The sequence below is a fragment of the Lissotriton vulgaris genome, chromosome 2_1, assembly GCF_964263255.1.
Source record: "Lissotriton vulgaris chromosome 2_1, aLisVul1.2, whole genome shotgun sequence".
NCBI lineage: Eukaryota > Metazoa > Chordata > Amphibia > Caudata > Salamandridae > Lissotriton > Lissotriton vulgaris.
Window position 1 is genome coordinate 1846244668 of NC_141687.1, and position 17627 is coordinate 1846262294.

A 17627-nucleotide genomic window follows, 5' to 3' on the forward strand; every position below is an offset into this window, starting at 1 on the left:
CCGTAGATGATGTAATCAGTAACCCTCGATCTACAGCCCTAAAATCGGCTGGGACCGTCAGAACAAGGCGAAAATAGTGGCAAGTGAGTGCCAAGTATGCTGAGTGCAAACTGTATGTAAATTCAACAATTTAAAATTCGTCGTTTTAAAAATCTAACAAGTTGCACGCAGTAGCTCGAAATGGCTCCTAGCGTGATCAGAGGTCAAGCATAATGTTAGTCCTGTTGTACAAACTGGTATGATGACCAGGGCTCTCATCAATGGTTTTGAGTTCTCCTATCGTTGATAGATGTACACCTTGTTGCTCAATATCTTGTCAACAGGAAGCGTTTGTCAAAATCCAAAGCCCAATCTTGAGTTTTTTCTTTTGTTTTTTTCGTGACCACTATGCGATATTTTTAGATGAATCGTCACGCACGTGGGGTATATTCTCCTTTCCTCTTAGTGATGTCCACTCCACAATTGGTCACACCGACGTTTTTAATTCGCCAGGCGGCGTTTCACAACGGGAATTCAAATTCCAAACACGTGTCTCAACGATCACCGCGCCAACTTCCCTCAAAGTAACACGGCGTCTGACCAGCCCAATTTCACTCAGAGCGTTCTCTGCCGCGGATTTCGGTGCCCACTGTGCCACTGCGCCACTACTAGGCTGAATCTCCCCCGCCGGCGCCAAAAGAGTAGCCACTGAAGCTAGGATACTAGCTGTGGGATCCTTGGACCCTCCTGCTAGTGCCTCTGGATGCGGAGGAGCGGGAGGGACCACAGCTGCTGGTATAGGGGTCACTATGGCAGGCACCGCTGCCGGTAATACAGGGTCAGGGGTGTTGGGCCCTGGTACTAACGCCTTCAAAACTCCCCTGATTTCTGCGAATATGGCCCCCACACCATCCCCTGAGTCTGGTTGTGGTGGTCCAGTAGGCACCGGTAGGGGTACTGCAGGAGGTGCCACGGGAACTGGCTGATAAGGCAGTGGTAACGGCTGTACAGGTAATTAAGGCCCTGTGGGTATGCTAGGGACTGGTGGCGCATCTGGAACTGGCTGAGGGGGCAGCCGGTCCTAAGGGGACAGAGGGTACCGGAACGCTAGGGCCCGGTATCACTGGTTCTGGCTGCGGGGGAACCCTGGCAGGGCGGGGGTTCTCTGGCACTACACCCTGCCCCCCCTCGACTTGCCTTTCTTATTCCTGCCTGCCCCACTCTTACTCGCGCCCTCTCCATTACGCGGCTGCATCCTAGGCTTCTTGATCAGGGGAGGGAAAGCAGCCTTGGGAGGGACACCATTTCTCCGGAAGAGGGCCCCAGCCCGGTCTCTGTGGGCTGTTCCTCGTCCGACTCCTGGGGCTGCTCCTCCTGATCGCCCTCACTCTCCTCCTCATCCCTGCTAAGCTTTGCCAACACTAGCTTGAGAAGTTGAGCGATCTCAGTGCCTTGCCATAATGGCGCGCTCCTCGATCCCCCGCGCTTTGAAAAAAGTGTTAACAAACTGTGAGGATTACAAGGTAAAGAAGTCACATGTCCTTCCTAGCTCACTATGTGCTATATGAGAAGGTTTACAATTTATGATGTGCAATTAATTACAGGATCTCTGTGTTAAAAGCACTACCTCACCTAGCTACATAAAATACCAGTCTATCATCTGCATTTTAGATGATGTGCGTTGCTGTAGACGCATTAACCCTCTATGATACTCTGTTAAAACTTGATTAGAGAAAACACAGGTCTTTCCAGCAAATGCATTAACCTCCTAAGTTATTCTTACCATTATTATTCTTCCCTAGGATTTACTGGGCCCACAAAGATCTCTGTAGCAGGTGCCTTACCCCATAAGATAGTTTAAAATGCATACTTTGCGACCAATTAAGCAGATTAGATTTACTGCTACCTGTCTCCTTGTTTTTAACTTCTTTTTGACAGAGTTTAAAAATAATAAAAATAAGGGCCTCAAGAGACTTCACTTTTTATGACACTCCTGTGAGTCAGGGCTCTCAGTAATATCTCTGAGGCGACGCAAAGCAACCCTGCGTGGCTTTGCATGGCCTAATAGATGCGGAGTAAGACAAAGCACCGTAAATCGCCGCGTTGCCTAACTCTAGGTCAAGGAGGCATTCCATGGGCGTTGCAGTGGTTTTTCCATGCAACACCCATGGGTTGTGACGCATTTCCAGATTTACAAGGGCCTTTAACACCTTAGCTGCGGCGCAATTCCCTCCCCAGTGCTGCGCTGTCCATTCGAACTAGTGCTGAATGAACGTCCAATGGACGTGCGCAGCACTGGGGAGGTAGTGCTGCCGTCGGCCAACGCCCCGACGCAGCACTAAAGGGGTTAAACCTGGAATGCATCAAAACTGTGCGCCTCCCCTGGGGAGGAGTAACTAGGAAAAATCCCTTTATTTCTCCTCGTTTTTTCCTCTTTCTATGTGTGCTGCATTTTGAAGAACACATAAGTGGTAAACACCTCTATTTTTTTTGCAGGAAGGTGTCCCTTCCTGCAGAAAAACAACCCTACCAACAATGCAGACACCCCTGCACCGTGGTGCAAGGGTGCCTGCATTGGTGCAAGGCACCAATTTGTGCACCTGTACATTCAGAAAGGACCGGAATGAGCCGTATTTCACTAATACTGCGCATTCCTCTCCTTTCCTTTTGAAGCAGGGCGCCTGCAAGAAGTCCTGCGGCAGTGCCCTGCACCAAAAGGTTATAAATCAGGCCCTCAATGTATAAATTGAGACCCACATTTTGCATTGGGGTTGCCTTCACTTTTTTGGCACAACCCAGATGCAAAATCTAATTTGTTAAATTGCATAATGCGCACAAATATACTTGTTATAGAAATGCGAAACATGTGTGAGGCGTTAAGACCTGATGTCACATCCTGTGAGGTCATGGTTGAGATGTCGCTTCCTGTGATGTCACGCTGAGCTGTGATTCACCATAATGTTACTTGCATGAGGTACAGAGGCTAGACATGTGGTGGCTTTTGGGGATCTCACACCCACTGAAGCGCGGTGGTGCAAGAGCTGCACATCCCGACCAAGGTGGGCTGATGCAAGAGGCACTGGTTTCTACTAGCCCCAGACATCTCGAGGTGTGCACACGTGCTCACTATGGCTGTTTCGCCGTAGTGCAGCCAGGCTGCACGAGGCTGAGGTGGCGCGAGGTTCCGCCGTGGTACCAGCGCTGCAGGTACCCACCAGACCGCAGTCTGGAGGTGCTTGTAGCCCGCGGAGCCCCTGGCTGGGTAATTAGCCCTCTGACACGTCGGGCAGCGGCGGTTTGATTCATGAAAGTGCCATTTAGGCGGACACGAGGACCACCACGCAAGAAGCACGGGCGCAGACTAGATAATTAAGATTTCTGCCTTCAGAACAGAGGGCAAGTGAGGGGCGGTTAGGGAAAATCAATAAGGCTCTCTTATTTGCCGTGACACAGATGTCTCACTCAATTGAGCCTAATGGGCAGATGGGAGGGCCGCTGACAGGTGCCGGCCGGGAGAGGCATTTGCCGGCCTCCTGCACCACAAACACGGCACGGTATTTATCCTGCAGCCGAAGGTGCGCGGGGCTTGGACAGAGGACGGCGTTGTGTTGGTACCCTGGGCACCCCTACCCTACGGAGCCTAACAGTGCTGGGCACTCAGGTAATTTGGCGAATATTTAGGGGAACATCACTGCAATTAGGGGTGTTACCAGCTTAGCAAGGAGCGGATCTCAGCCAATTCCCTTTCAATGCACCCTGTAACCTCAAGTAATCCTGATTTACTGAAAACATGCGAGGATCTGTCATAGTTCATGCTGGAAGGATGGTGCAACACCCAAGACGTGATTTACAAAAGCAGGAGGGAGGCCTGGAGAAGACCGCTTAGGTGCCATACAAGGGAACACAAAGCAATCCATGTTCCAAGTACCAAATAACACACGTGGTGCAAGGTGTAAAGTTCTGAGCTCTTTGTTTCGAATCTAGAACCCTGCACCCTATTCCTTATCTGTGAAAACATCTGTTGGTTTGCACTTGGTGGTCTCTGACCTCGGAGTCACGGATGTAATCGAACCCAAAATATCACTTCCCCAGTCCTTTCGGGTAAGCCTATGGGGCCGTTGGGTGCCCACGCCCCAGTGGGTGCCTCTGCAGCTTAAATATCCCTGTGAAGCTATTTTGGGTGCTAGCCCAACTCCAGCACCAGCTGCCCCATGCCAAGGATTGTGATATGTGTTTCAAATTCAACTACGCAAATCTTCCACAGTCCCTTCCAAACTGTGTTGTGATACCGAATGCCAGATCCCCGACATCAAGAATTTGTGAACTGGCTCACTGACATCAAAGGGCCACTTTGGACATACTGTGGAACTCCTTTTCATTTTGGGTAGTGGTTTTATATATTACTTTGATTTTTTTTATTATTCTCATGTATATGTGTTATGGTTCGGGGAGGACTTAGCCTGGCAGCTCGGTCTGCTCTAGTCCTGTTGGAGCAGGGTCAAGACTGATTTCCATGTGACTGGGGCCTAACTGAGGTGAAATAGTGGCCAAAGGAATTATGGGTTGGAATGCTACCCAAGAGATTGCCAGTGGTTAGATAAATTGCAAACATTCCTCACATCTTTTGTGTGTTTGGTGCTATATTTACATCTGGCACATCAGTGACTCCTGGCCCCTCGCTAACCAATGTGGTAGATGTTTCTGGGGCCTACTCTATCCACTTTATCAATAGTTCCTGTCTGCCTTACAGCAAAGAGGCACAAAATGTAGTGTGTCGGCGCATAAAAAAAATCTATTTATTAAACAGTTGCTCAGTGCACATCGAATGATACAATCATTTGCAATCAATGTTACTTTTCAAGACAGCAAGTCATAATGTTGTTACCGTTGCAGTAGTGATAGACATGGTACAGATCACGAAAGCATAATTATGATTATATGCAGATAATATTGTCGTTGATTACTCCGATAACTGTGAACGTCCCTACCTCCCCCTCTAGCTTCCCTAATCTGTCCTTTGTGTCTCTATACAAACTATATTTATCCCACACTTTATCAAATTACCTAGGGCAGCCCTGACTGTGATAGATCACCCATTCAGCCTGCCGGCACCAGTCTAAGTCATCCCCTCAATCCTCGACACTCGGGGGGGGTCTACTCGCTCCCCATGCCTTCGTAGTATTTCTTTTGGCCACCCCTGCTGCCAATTGTAACCACATTTTTGAATACCTGGGCCAAGTATCCTCCCCCGTTATACATAGTAACAGCCACATGACCTTTAGCGGGACTGTAGAGCTTGTAACTTTGGCCATGACGGGTGCCACTCCCTCCCAATTGCGCTGGACTACCAGGCACTCCCAGAGTTTGTGGAAAAATGAGCCCACCATGCCTCACACCCTAGCACAAAGGGCTGTATCACATCTGCCCAGATGGTGTAGTAAAGACCTAGAGTAATAGGATCTGTGCAATATTCGTAGTTTTATCATACGGAAGCGAGCCCGAACGGCTATTTCTCTAGGGTTCTAAATTGCTTCAACCTAATTCTCCTCCTCAATAAGCCCTATGTCTCATTCCCATCCCATGCCTCTCTTAAGGAACGCAACGGGTCAGGGGAGTTTCTCATTATTTTATTATATATCAATGAAATCTCCTTCAAACAAGAAGAACGGTTACCCAGGCCCTCGTCAGCAGCAGACTGGACTACGGAAACGCCCTCTACGCAGGAACCTCAGCCAAACTCCTGAAACGACTCCATCACATACAGAACACCTCTGCACGCCTGATCTTTGACATCCCTCAGTACAGCCACATCACACCGCACCTAAGAAACCTGCACTGGCTTCCGTCAACAAAAGGATCACCTTCAAGCTCCTCACCCATGCACACAAGGCACTCCACAACACCAGACCAGTACAGCTCAACAGACGACTCACCTTCTACACCCCGAACCGCCAACTCCGCTCAGCCGACCTCGCACTTGCTACCGTCCCCCGCATCCGAAGAGCGACCACCGGCGGCAGATCATTCTCCTACCTCGCCGCAAAAACCTGGAACCCTCCCCCTTCACCTGCGACAGACCCAGGACCTACTTACCTTCAGGAGGCTACTTATGACTTGGCTGTTCGAGCAGTAGCAGCACCCCACCCTCCAAGTGCCTTGAGACCCTCGCGGGTGAGTAGTGCGCTCTATAAATGCTCTGATTGATTGATTGCCATAGGGTCCTGTAGTAATCAGTCCTCCAAAGGAGCAAACTCTGGCAGTTGCTCCTCCTCTGACACATATCACTGTATTGCATGTCCCAACTGCAGGTTTTTTAAACTGCTCAGTTGCCCCCATTTCATACTCTTTCTGTAGTTCCGCAAAGGCCAGTAGTGTGCCCCCTCTCCGGATGTTCCCAAAACACTCAATATCTATCAGTTCGCATTTACGGAAACCTTTTACATTTCCAACTTCCTGCAAGAGTTCACTGTCCCATAACGGAGTCCAGTTTGTCAACTTGCCATCCCAGCCCAGATGTTTATTAGCCTCTCTCCACACCCTAACAACCATTTGAGTATGCAACAGCAGCAGTCTTGCTTGTTTTTTATTATATAGGACTGACAGGTAACCTCGGTCCCCCATCGCACCCCGATCCACTTGGTAAGCTGAATCTTCTATGCCCCCAAATACCCAATCGTTCACTGCAGTCAACTGTGCCGCCCAATATCCGATCTGAATGTGGGGTATCGCCATTGCCCCTTCATGCACCCCCCATTGGAGCTTACAGAGGGAAATCCGTGAACTTCTTTAATTCCACAATTGTTTGTGCAATACGCTATTCACCTTACGAAAAAATCGGGTGGCACCCTATACGAGGTATTTTGCAGGCTGTATAATATGCAGGTTAGGGTCATCATCTTGAGGAGCACTGCCCTTCCGATAAGATATACCGGAAGTGCCCTCCAATGTGCCACGTCTTCCCTAAGACAAGCCAATTAAGAAATCAAATTCCGCACTATAAAATCCTCAGCATTTCTGGTCACATATATGCATAAATATTGAAAGCCCTGAGTTACCACTGGAGCCCCACACTACGCGGTAAAACCAGCCTCCTCCAGTAAGGGGAAAAATGAGAAACTTGTCCCAATTAATCTGATAACGGGAGTAACTCTCAAAAAGTTTGAAGATATGAAGGATTCTATCTATCAAAAAGAGAGCCTGCATTACATACAACAGAATGTCGTCGGCATACAGGGAGATCTGTTCCCTCCATGCGCTGCTCCTCCGGATTCCTCACAATAGCGGGTCTTGAAGGATCCAAGCTGCCAGTTGCTCCATGGCCAAGACAAAAATCATTGGAGACAAGGGGCAACCCTGCTTTGTGCCACAATAAAAAGTGAAAGGTTGAGAATGTATTCCATCAACCTGCACCCTCGCCATGGGACCTCAGTATTGAAGTTTAGTCCGGGTGCAATATATGAGACCGAATCCAAGTCTGGATAAGGCAGCAAATGGATATGACCACTCTATACTATCAGAAGCCATTCTTGCATCCAATTAGAGCAGAACAGCATCTTCTGCCTGAGGAGTCGCTGTCGTAAATAATACCCCATAAAGACGCCTGAGTTTCAACCTGGTGCTCCTGTGAGGCATAAATCCGGATTGGTTAGGATGAACCACCATGGTACTTACCTTCACCAATCTATTGGCCAGGGCCTTTGCTAGGACCTTGACTTCTAAATTCAAAAGCGATAGGGGCCTGTAGGAGTTGCAGGCCGTAGGCGGTTTCTTTTTCTTGGGTAGGACCACAATAGTGCTAGTCGCTAATTCACTCAAAGGATACTTATTTGTCTGGCGGCTTGAAACATGCTAAGCATGTGTGGTGAAACTTTATCGGCTATGCATTTGTAAAGTTCTATCGTTAGGCCATTAGGCGCCACAGCCTTGCCGGCCTGTAGTCTCCGCATCAGGCCTTCTATCTCATCAACAGTCAAATCCCTAATGCATCCTTGTCCTCTGTAAAGAGATTTCGAAGGGAGAGATCTTTTAGAACATTAGTGCAATCCTAATTAGAGCGGGTAGTCTTGGAAGAATACACTTGTTAATAATATTTTGCAAAGACTTCCGCTATGGCCGTTCCAGTGGTTTGAGACACTCCAGCCGAGTCTTCAATTTCTACCACCCAGTTCCTACCCCTGTCTGTCTTTTCTAGCCAAGCTATAAGCTTATTGGCATTGTAGCCCATGTCATAGAGTTGTCTGAGTGGCCAATATATGTGAGTGGGCCCTATCTTCTGCTACGTTTCTCAACTTCTGTTGTCGTAAACGAAGATGGTGACTCAAGCGGGTGTCCGGCACCTCCCCCCTCGCTATTTAAAATTTCAGAGAGGCAATCCCCTTTTTATTTATTTATTTTTATTTTAAAAGGTTTATGTAGTGCTAGCTTGACCCCTAGGTATCAGAGCACTTTACATACACACTGTAAAAACAGAAGGAAATTGCATTACATAGTAGGAAGGCAGTATGGAAGCAAAACAGAGATAAAAAAGTACAATATGAAAAATAGGTATACAGTGTAGGGGAGGGAGAGAAAACAAACTAAGATGGCTAACACAGTCCGGTCACCAACTATCATTGAATGTCAAGAGAGAGGAGTCAGCTTGGATAATGAAGTCTAGGTTAGTTGACGTTGGTCAGGAAAGTATTTGTTGAGGAGATTGAGTTTCAGGCCTCTTTTGAAACAGGAGAGGGAGGGGTTGTATCTGAGGACTCTAGGGAGAGCTTTCCACATCCTGGTAGCATTGCCAGAAAATTATCGATACTGGGTGGTTTTCTTTTTCAGTTTCGGAGGGATAAGGAGTGAGTTGGAGCTTTTCAGAGTTCTGGATTGACAGCAGTGTTGAGAGGACTATGAATGAGGAATTACAACTGGGACCAGAGACACAGATGCAGCACATCAAAAAGGGACGTTCTAGAACTCTACTGCCGGGGGAAGGATGATGGAGGGGCGATCAGGTGGGGTGGGGAGGGTGTGGCATTAGTGAACAGGAGCTTGGCGCATTTTACGCTGGACGGTCCCTGAAGAGAATGGCAAAGAAAAACCACCACACATGTAATTATCTTCGTCTACGACACCACACATTTGCCAGTGCACGCAGGTGCAGTCCTCGTGTATGTTGGTACCTTAAGGCACTTTAACCACCATCTCTCCTCCCTCCCCTCTCAAAGGGCAGCCATGCTGCCCTTTCCAAAGGCACCATCTACTGCGCGCCCACCCCCCAGGTACTATCAGCTCACCTCCCTTTTATCCCTGCAAAAGCAACGTGTAGGCCAGCTTCAAACAGGAGGGAAAGAAGCTAAATCAAAAAGTAAATACACGTACACGCACCCCCCCCCCCAAAGGTACTATTGGCTCACCTCCCTTTACCCCTGCAAAAGCACCATGTAGGACAGCTTCAAACGGGAGGGAACTGAAACTAAAAAACAAAACACATACACGCAGCTGCAACAGTCAGCAGCACCTTTTCTAATGATTCATACTTGATAAACTGTTCCTTCCTCTTTACCCCTTTGAGGACTTGAGCTTGTCCACGCAATACTGTTTTGAAAGCTTCCCAAAAGGTAAAAGCAGAATCTACCAACCCCACATTCTCCTGGAAATAATGTTCCGTCTGTTCTCGTGTTGTATCTTGACATTTTCTGTCTTTTAAGTGCCAGGGGGCTATCCTTGGGGGTGCACACCATCTCTAAAAGGGCCTGAAAACAATGCCACCACTGTGGAGTGGTCAGAGGTGCCTCACCCTAGGTGACCCATACGGAGAATATTGACAATCAGATCTTCGATGAACAGGTCGATGCAAGGCCCCTCTGCCCCCTCGGGGACCTTAACCACCCTAATATTATTACATTGGGCCCTGCCCTCCTTATCTTCGAGTTTAGCCAACATGACTGTTGTTGTGTAGTGAGATACCGAACTTGAGTTTCCAATTTTTGAGATGTGGCTTGTAATGTATGGATGTCCGCCTCAGCTGCCATGACTTTAACAAACATTTTTCGTAAAGTCTGCCTGAAGAACTGTCACTGCATCAATTTTGGGTTCGAGAGTACATTTGAGGTCACAAATTGCTGCTATTATATCCCCTAGTGAGCGTTCTGCCGATTCTGGCATCTCAGTGCCTGGCCCAGTCCCCTCCAGCGACTGTTTGGACACAGTGTATTTGTCCATCTTATTTGGGGGAGAGGAGTTAGCCTAACGGCTAGGGCGGTGGACCTCGAATTTGGGGAACTGGGTTCGAGTCTCAGCAATGACGCTGAACATCCTGTGATTCTAGGCAAATCACTTAATCTCCCCATGCCTAGCAAAAAATGAATATGTCTTCATGTAATGCAACTGGTGCTATGTAAAGCGCTCTGATACCCGATTCGGGTCAAGTTCACGCTATATAAAATTCTGTAAAAAAATCATAAATAAATAAATTAGATAGCATCTGTTGCTGTCCCTTCGGTTTCACCATTTCTTGGTTTACAGAGCTGTTGAAGAGAGAGGAGGAGGGGGGAGTGGAGTAAAGGTAATATCCCACTGGCGCTACTGTGGATATTCAAATGCGCGCTGCATAGAAAGACAGAGACGACATTGCTTGGGGTGATGGCAAATCTTCGCCTCCTGGTAGACAGAGGGGATTCCGCTGCGCTGATTCTTCTTGACCTCAGCGCAGTGTTCGATACCATCTCCCACAACATTCTGTTAAAATCGCTCTCTGCCATGGGCATCAGGGGCAAAGCATTGGACTGGATTGCATCATTTCTGACACTAAGGACATTTCAGATCACTTCCAACACCTCTGCCTCAAATGTCCATCTATCCCCCTACAGAGTCCCCCAGGGCTCGGTGTTGAGTCCTTTACTTTTCATCTTATACGTAACCCCTCTCGCCCAGATCGCCCAAGCAGCAGGTCTAAACAGGTTCACCTATGCGGATGATTCGCAGATTGTTTTTTCACTCTCTAACGGAGATCATGACTCCTCCTCTCTCCTGCAATTAGGCCTGAGGAAAATTGCAACTTGGATGAGTGACAATCTGCTCAAACTGAATGGTAGTAAAACAGAGGTTTTAATACTGGGTCCAAATCAGAATCTCTGGAACCCAAGACACTGGCCCTCTGAAATGGGTTCCTTACCCACTCCGTCGCACCAAGTGCGCAATCTGGGCATTATCATCGACAATGGCCTAACCATGGAGCCCCAAATCACCAATGTAACATCTACCTGTTTCACCATTCTGAGGTGGCTCAGGAAAATCATCTGGATGTTGCCTGACGATACACAGAAGTATGTGGTCAACGCTCTAATCACCTCCCGATTAGACTACGGAAATGTCCTCTACTTGGGGGCATCACAGGCAGTCATGAGACGCCTTCAACTTGTGCAGAATGCCGCTGCAAGACTTCTCTGCAAGTGTCACAGAATGGAACGCATGTCCGGTCATCTTAAGGCACTCCACTGGCTAAGAATTGAAAACAGAGTCAAATTCAAGACATTGAGCCTTATGCACAGAATCAAATGGGGAAATGCCCCCAGATACCTACAAGCCCTCGTGCACTCCTACACGCCGGCTCGTTGCCTGAGATCTTCATCTCAAGGCCTTTTCTGTGTGCCCAAAGTGCGCCGAGCTAAGATCGGGGGAAGATCTTTCTCCCTATTGGGCCCCAAGCTCTGGAATTCTCTCCCTCTGAATTTACGCTTGGAAACTCGCTACATCCACTTCCGCAGAGCCATCAAAACTTGGCTTTTTAATCAGTAACTTGCTCCCGCCTCTCCTCTGGGCTTTATGATCTGCTCACTTGGTTAGTATCTGTCAGCGCCGGGAAACCCTTGTTGGGTAGATGTCGCGCTTTAGAAGCCCAATAAATAAATAAATAAATAGAAATGAATGGCCTGAACCTAGTAGTCACTGCAAATATATACCACTGCAAGTCTCAGCCACAGACCATGAGCGCGCACACCCCGTGTATCTTTTCTCATCAACGGGCCATGTTCCTGTGGTAATTGCCTGGCCCGCAATGCATGGACCGCTCCGCCCAACCCCAGCCCAAGCCATCTCCACACCAGTTTGTTTGGTTGCAGGCTAAAAAGTTTCCAGGGTGTAATTGGTCACCTCTTTCCCTCTGTGAACTGACGCTTCCAGGTGCTCCCAGCTCTCTGCCTAGGTGAGTATAAGTGGCAAACTCTCGAATAGAGAGAATAGAGGGGGCCTCAGGATATCTTGGACAGGTTCACAGACCCGTTTGTCGGCTCTCGCTCTCACCAGTATTGTTGCCTCCTTTTGGTCCAGGCGGCTATCTAGGTCCAGAAATCAAAGCCCATGCTGTCTTTCCCTCTGACGCAAAACAACAGGTGATGGACAAAATGAGGAACAATGTCATACATTCAACCCAGTACAGAGATCTGTGCCTAAATCCATCGTTTTTTTGCTCACCATGCCTTTCCAGTTTGAACCCAGCCATTTTTGCTGTCTTTCCCTCTGACAGCGCAGGGTCTCAGTCCAGCCAGTTCCCCTTTCCTCATGCTCTGTGTTCCGCTCGCAGCCAGGCGAGCAGGTTTGCAGGGGGGACCCCCCGCTTTTCAGATCACTCCACCACATGGGCATGCAATCTTGTAATCTCTGCCGCGATGCTCCTGCACCCAATCCTCAGCCTCTTTTCCTTGCTAGGGGGCCAGACGTGAACCCGTGCAGTCACCCACTTCTGCCAGGAAGGATGGTCCCAATCACTGCCGCTCTCTCACCACCATTCCAGAGGTCTGCTATTGCTCGGTGCGTCTTGCCACCAAGTGGCCCCTCCTCCGCAGTGTGTCACAGGACTAATCCGTCCGTCGTCACTAAGCCAGCTGAACTTCAGACCAGGGCAGCGGGCCTCTCTCGATTGCTGGAGCGAAAGTGAGCTGGTCTTCTGGGGCTCAGCCAAGGCATGGGTGACTGACTCCCAATCGCCCAAACCTGATTTTTTCGTGTGAGATTTAACCCCAAAACGCCTTCAACTGTACCTGGCGGCCAGAAATAGTGATACGCTCCCCTAGGTCCAGACGTGGGCGGATAATGATACAGGTGGTAGGCTTTCTTTCAGCTAGCGTCCCAGAGCTCTCTTAAAGTGCAGCCATGTTGGCTGACACCAGGCCATGCCCCGTTTCGGTGAATTTTTAAGATGGCAAAAGTCATTACTTACACTAAAGTTGGTCTCTGAAAGCTGGGGTGTGTGTGGGGAACATACTATGGTAATCCTAGTGTCCTCCCACATCTAATACTAAAATCCAGTTTGGAGCAAGTAATGTGCCTACAGCAAACCCAGAGACAGTAGTCTAATATGACAAAAGCAGGGTCCTTCAGCAACCAGACTCTGGATACACCAGCATTACATTGACATCCTGTTGTTTCCCTTGTATATGCACCCCAAATGGTGTATGTGAACCCAGCAGACTTGTCAAGCAGGATTTGACACTGTAGTTTCAAATAGGATGCCCACAGTCCCCACCCTTCATATTCTGTGAAGTTCGGAGGAGTCTTCTCTGCCCTTTAATGTCAGCCTATTCTTTAGTCCTGTCAGGCATTTCACACCTTTTTCACATCTATTCAAAGCTAGTCACTGGCTGAGACCCAGCTGGAGAGCCAATGCAAATTAGATTCTAGGAACCTTTGGCTGGGAAAGGTAATTTGTAAAAGTTATTTTTCCTTAACTTTTTTTTTTAATCTGAATTCACCATTTAATTGGATTTTTAATCATTATTAAATATAGTTGTTTAACTATGTTTCTCACTGTTGCATCCAGGCTACAATAGTAGGCTTAAAGCCATATTTGCACTGTTGTGCACTTACAGTGGATGGCACAATCCGCGGCGGCTCCTTCGTTATGGCGGAGGAGCATTGCCCCACTACCTCAGCCAGGAGATAAAAACATGCAAAATAAAATAATAATAAAGCAATTTTATTATAATTTTATTTCATATGACTGAGCTAGAGAGGAGTCTTGAGGGCGGGGCCATCCTCTGGCAGCAGCAGGAGGAGTGGTGGGTACAGGACACTTCAAGTGCGCATGACTGTTTGGATGGCTGTCTTACGACAGCCAAACCGGCATGCGCACTTGGATATCTCCAGGCTATAGTCTATAACATGGATAAGAAGCAGGCACCGGTTCGCAGTCTCTCTAGGAGCGTAAAACCAGTCCCCTGTGTCCAATCCCATCACTGCTCTCATGCTGGGTAATAGTATTATCATCATGAGAGCAGTATCTGGATTGGCGCAAGGGATTCCAGAAACCTGTGATCAGGACCTGAAGAGCACCGAGGCGGCGAGGCGACAGGTACGTTTTCTTTTTAATGTATTTGTTATTGTCCCTCGCGCTGCCCACCACTTTTCCCACCTGGCAGCACAATAGGTGCTGTAGTCCACTAGTGGCATTTAATTTTCAGGTCCAGCCTACATTTTGTACAATATTGTAAGTATGTATAGGCAAATTGAATATACCAGTTCTGAGTAGGCCAATTTGACCAGGTTTAAATGAGGAACATAGGTACTTTACTACTAGATAGCAGGGGTAAAGTGCACATAGTCCTAAAGCCAGCAAAACTATAAGGTTCAGCAAAAGGCGAAAAATCTGGAGTGACCACAAAGAAAAGGTGGATTTCCTACAACTATCATTCATCAGAAGGAAGCAAGGAATTGATACCCTAATTAAGCTAAACATTATTTATTGGAAAGCATTTATGAAAAGATTTAACTTCAGGCAATGTTCAAGTGAGACTTTAAAAGAGACTACATATTTATGATTGTTATTATTCGCTTCCATGTAATTTAATGAATTATTTTTTCAGTTTTTTGTATGAATTTCTGTGTTTCTCCATTGTCAAAATTCAATAAAATCCTACTGAACTAAAAGAAACAGGCACAACGTTTTGGTTGATACATCTAATTACTGTTTTTCTAACCCCCGGTAAATTATGTCTCGGAATTCAAGTCCGCCACATCTGGTTTAACAGTACAGTGTGACGTTTGTGTTATGTTGTTATGCTAAGTGAATGATCGTTTCTGCTACCAGTAGCAAAAGCATAATACTCGCCTTTGCTCATGACAGAATCCGTGGAAAATGTCTATTATAACAGAGCTAAAGACCTGACCTGTGAAAGAGGAGAATTTTGCAGATCTTTGTGGGTGCATCTTTTCAGTTGCTCACCTAAGGTGTGGCTACTTTGCTCCTGAGGACTAATAAAAATATTATGACTAGAGGAGCCGAGCCGTGGTCCAACACTGCACTCACAAGAGCGATGCAGCATTGATTTGAACAGAAAACCTGAGTGCACACAATTGTCACCGCTTGTGTATCTTTGTCAGGTATCCCCTGTGAGTGGGTAGAGCCCCTCCAGACTAGCTGACCTTAGAAAGGGTAATATTCCCCCAGTGCCACCTCCCCGCCCTCCACCGCCACAACCTGGGATGCCCCCCTGAACCGACATGCCTCGGGCTCCAGGGCCGGCTGCAGCTCAGCCATGTCTATATCATCCCGTTTTGACACCTTTTATCAAACTTTAATGAAATGACCCCGGCAAGCAAATGGCCATTAAAGCGTCCATCACAGTGTCCCCTGGTATCGCCTTTTATAAATTGGACAGCAAATGTTGTATTGATCCCGGCCTTCTTGCAGCTGAACTTGGAATGACCTGCGCAGCCGATGCTTTATGGGCCGCGCTTGCTTTTCCTTGACATTTCTCTCGGTAGTTTGACACCTCTCTTGTCTTATTTTTCCCTCCGCCTCCCTCCTTCTCCTGGAGATGAACGAGCAGGACATTTGTTACCGAGACATCCTGGGCCATGGAAACGGTGGCACCGTCTACAAGTGAGTGTCTGTCCATTGTTCTTCTACTTTGAGAAAAGTTTCAGGTGTTCTGAGCTGTGCCTTCCACTTATGCATGCTAACGCTTGTGCTTCCTACAACTCCAAATCCCCAACCCTGTCTACTCAGTCTTTATTGTGAAACTCATTCTTTTCTTTCTCCTCTGACGATGATTTCTATCTCTGTTACTCTAAATGTCTACTGAGCATCTTTGGAAAAGTCCACTCCTCTGCAGAGTTCTTCTACGCCTTCCTCTATAACCTTCGATGCGGCAGACCCCGTTACCGTACAAAGCATTTGTGCAAGTGTGTGTCTTCTGACTTTTCTATTGCAAAAATTGGGAGTATGTTTTAGAACGACCAATAGGGCTGTGGTACATCAAGTCACGTCTCAGATACCAGCCTGGCACGTGAATGACTCAGCCTCAACACCATTGGCCCTTCACGGGCACTGACCTGTTGGAAACTGTCCCCGTTCCCTATTGGGAAGTCCTTCTCGACCTACGTTTGACTTTTCTCTTCCAATACTTGCTAATTGAAAAGTCCAACCCTTCACTGACTGGTTCAAAATAAGGTTGACTTTGCCAACAGAACTCAGTTATTTCCTGCCCATCTAATGATCAGGGTTGAGGATGGCACCTTCCTTCTAGTCTCCACCACCCAGATCCTTTAAAGTCCAGTTCAGATGGATCTCAGCAGGGTAAGAGACTTCTTGAAGTAGCCTAGCTGCTTACTTTCTGGTAGCTGGGCCGAGCACAAGGCCCTCTGCAGAGGAATGAACAGAGAACATAATGTTGCACGGATATGTAGAGTTTAAAAACTTCAGAAAGCTCGATGTACAAATTCAAAATAATATAAGAATGTAATGTGCTTCAAATTCCTGTCCAAGGATAATTAGATACCTAGCTTAACAGTGGCAGGTAAGGATGTGAGAAAAGAGATAGAAATAGAAGATGGAACAAGTAGCTAAACACACAAAATTATTTTCACATGGTCAAGGATCTTGTTGATTCCTAAATAGATGTGAAAACTCTTTTTGGAAGCCCTGCAATGACCGTTTTGGGAAGAAGAATTCTGCCTAAACCTGGGTTGATGCTAGCTCTGGTGCTGCCACAACATATGTTTTAAAACAGAAAGGACACACAAGTACAGATGTGTACTAGTGTTTGATGTGTCTCTTGGGAAGTGGATAGATTTAGGCCTCTGGGAAGCTTGCCTGCTCCCTGAGCATTGAAGACAAAAACGTTGCAAGATGGTATGTGCTTGATGTGAAGACACAAAAAACCGCAGGGAAACTGATTGTGCCAAATTGTATGTGGTGAATTGATGCACTGTTTTTGCTACAGCATTCTACTGATAGTCACACTCTGAACTGGTAGCGTGAACTCTATTAGGGGGGTTGCATAGCTGCACTTTAACACATTACTGTGCTAGTTGGGATCACCAATCTCGTTCTGCACCAAATGGAAATGTCCACACCTTCCTCATTGGATGTTCATTCCATACATTTTAGAGCTTTCTGTATTACACTTTAGCTTTTCCTCCTCTGCTATTGGTTGTTCTATATCCCTCCTCCTAGTTTAAAGCATTGAAGAAAAATCGAATTGTAAAGTGCCGAAATGTATTCTGTCTAAATGATTCACTCTGGTCCTACACACACCTCATTAACTATAATCTCTAACTTGAAACCTAACTCGGGTTCTAACTCTCTCCTAAATCCTGTACCTTTACCTGGGCCGCTACTGTAATTGTTTTTGGTGCTTAAGATTTACTGCGCTTTGCTATATTACCTT

At 47.2% G+C, this 17627-nt stretch overlaps 1 protein-coding gene across 2 annotated transcripts in view; it reads left to right on the forward strand.

Moving 5' to 3' along the window:
- Positions 1-17627, forward strand: part of MAP2K5 (mitogen-activated protein kinase kinase 5) — a 1222966-nt gene that overhangs the window by 325858 nt on the left and 879481 nt on the right. For both annotated transcript variants that reach the window (XM_086958013.1, XM_086958012.1), the window contains exon 8: positions 15774-15838. In XM_086958013.1, coding sequence (XP_086814139.1) covers positions 15774-15838 — 65 coding nt within the window. The remainder of the gene's footprint in view (positions 1-15773; positions 15839-17627) is intronic.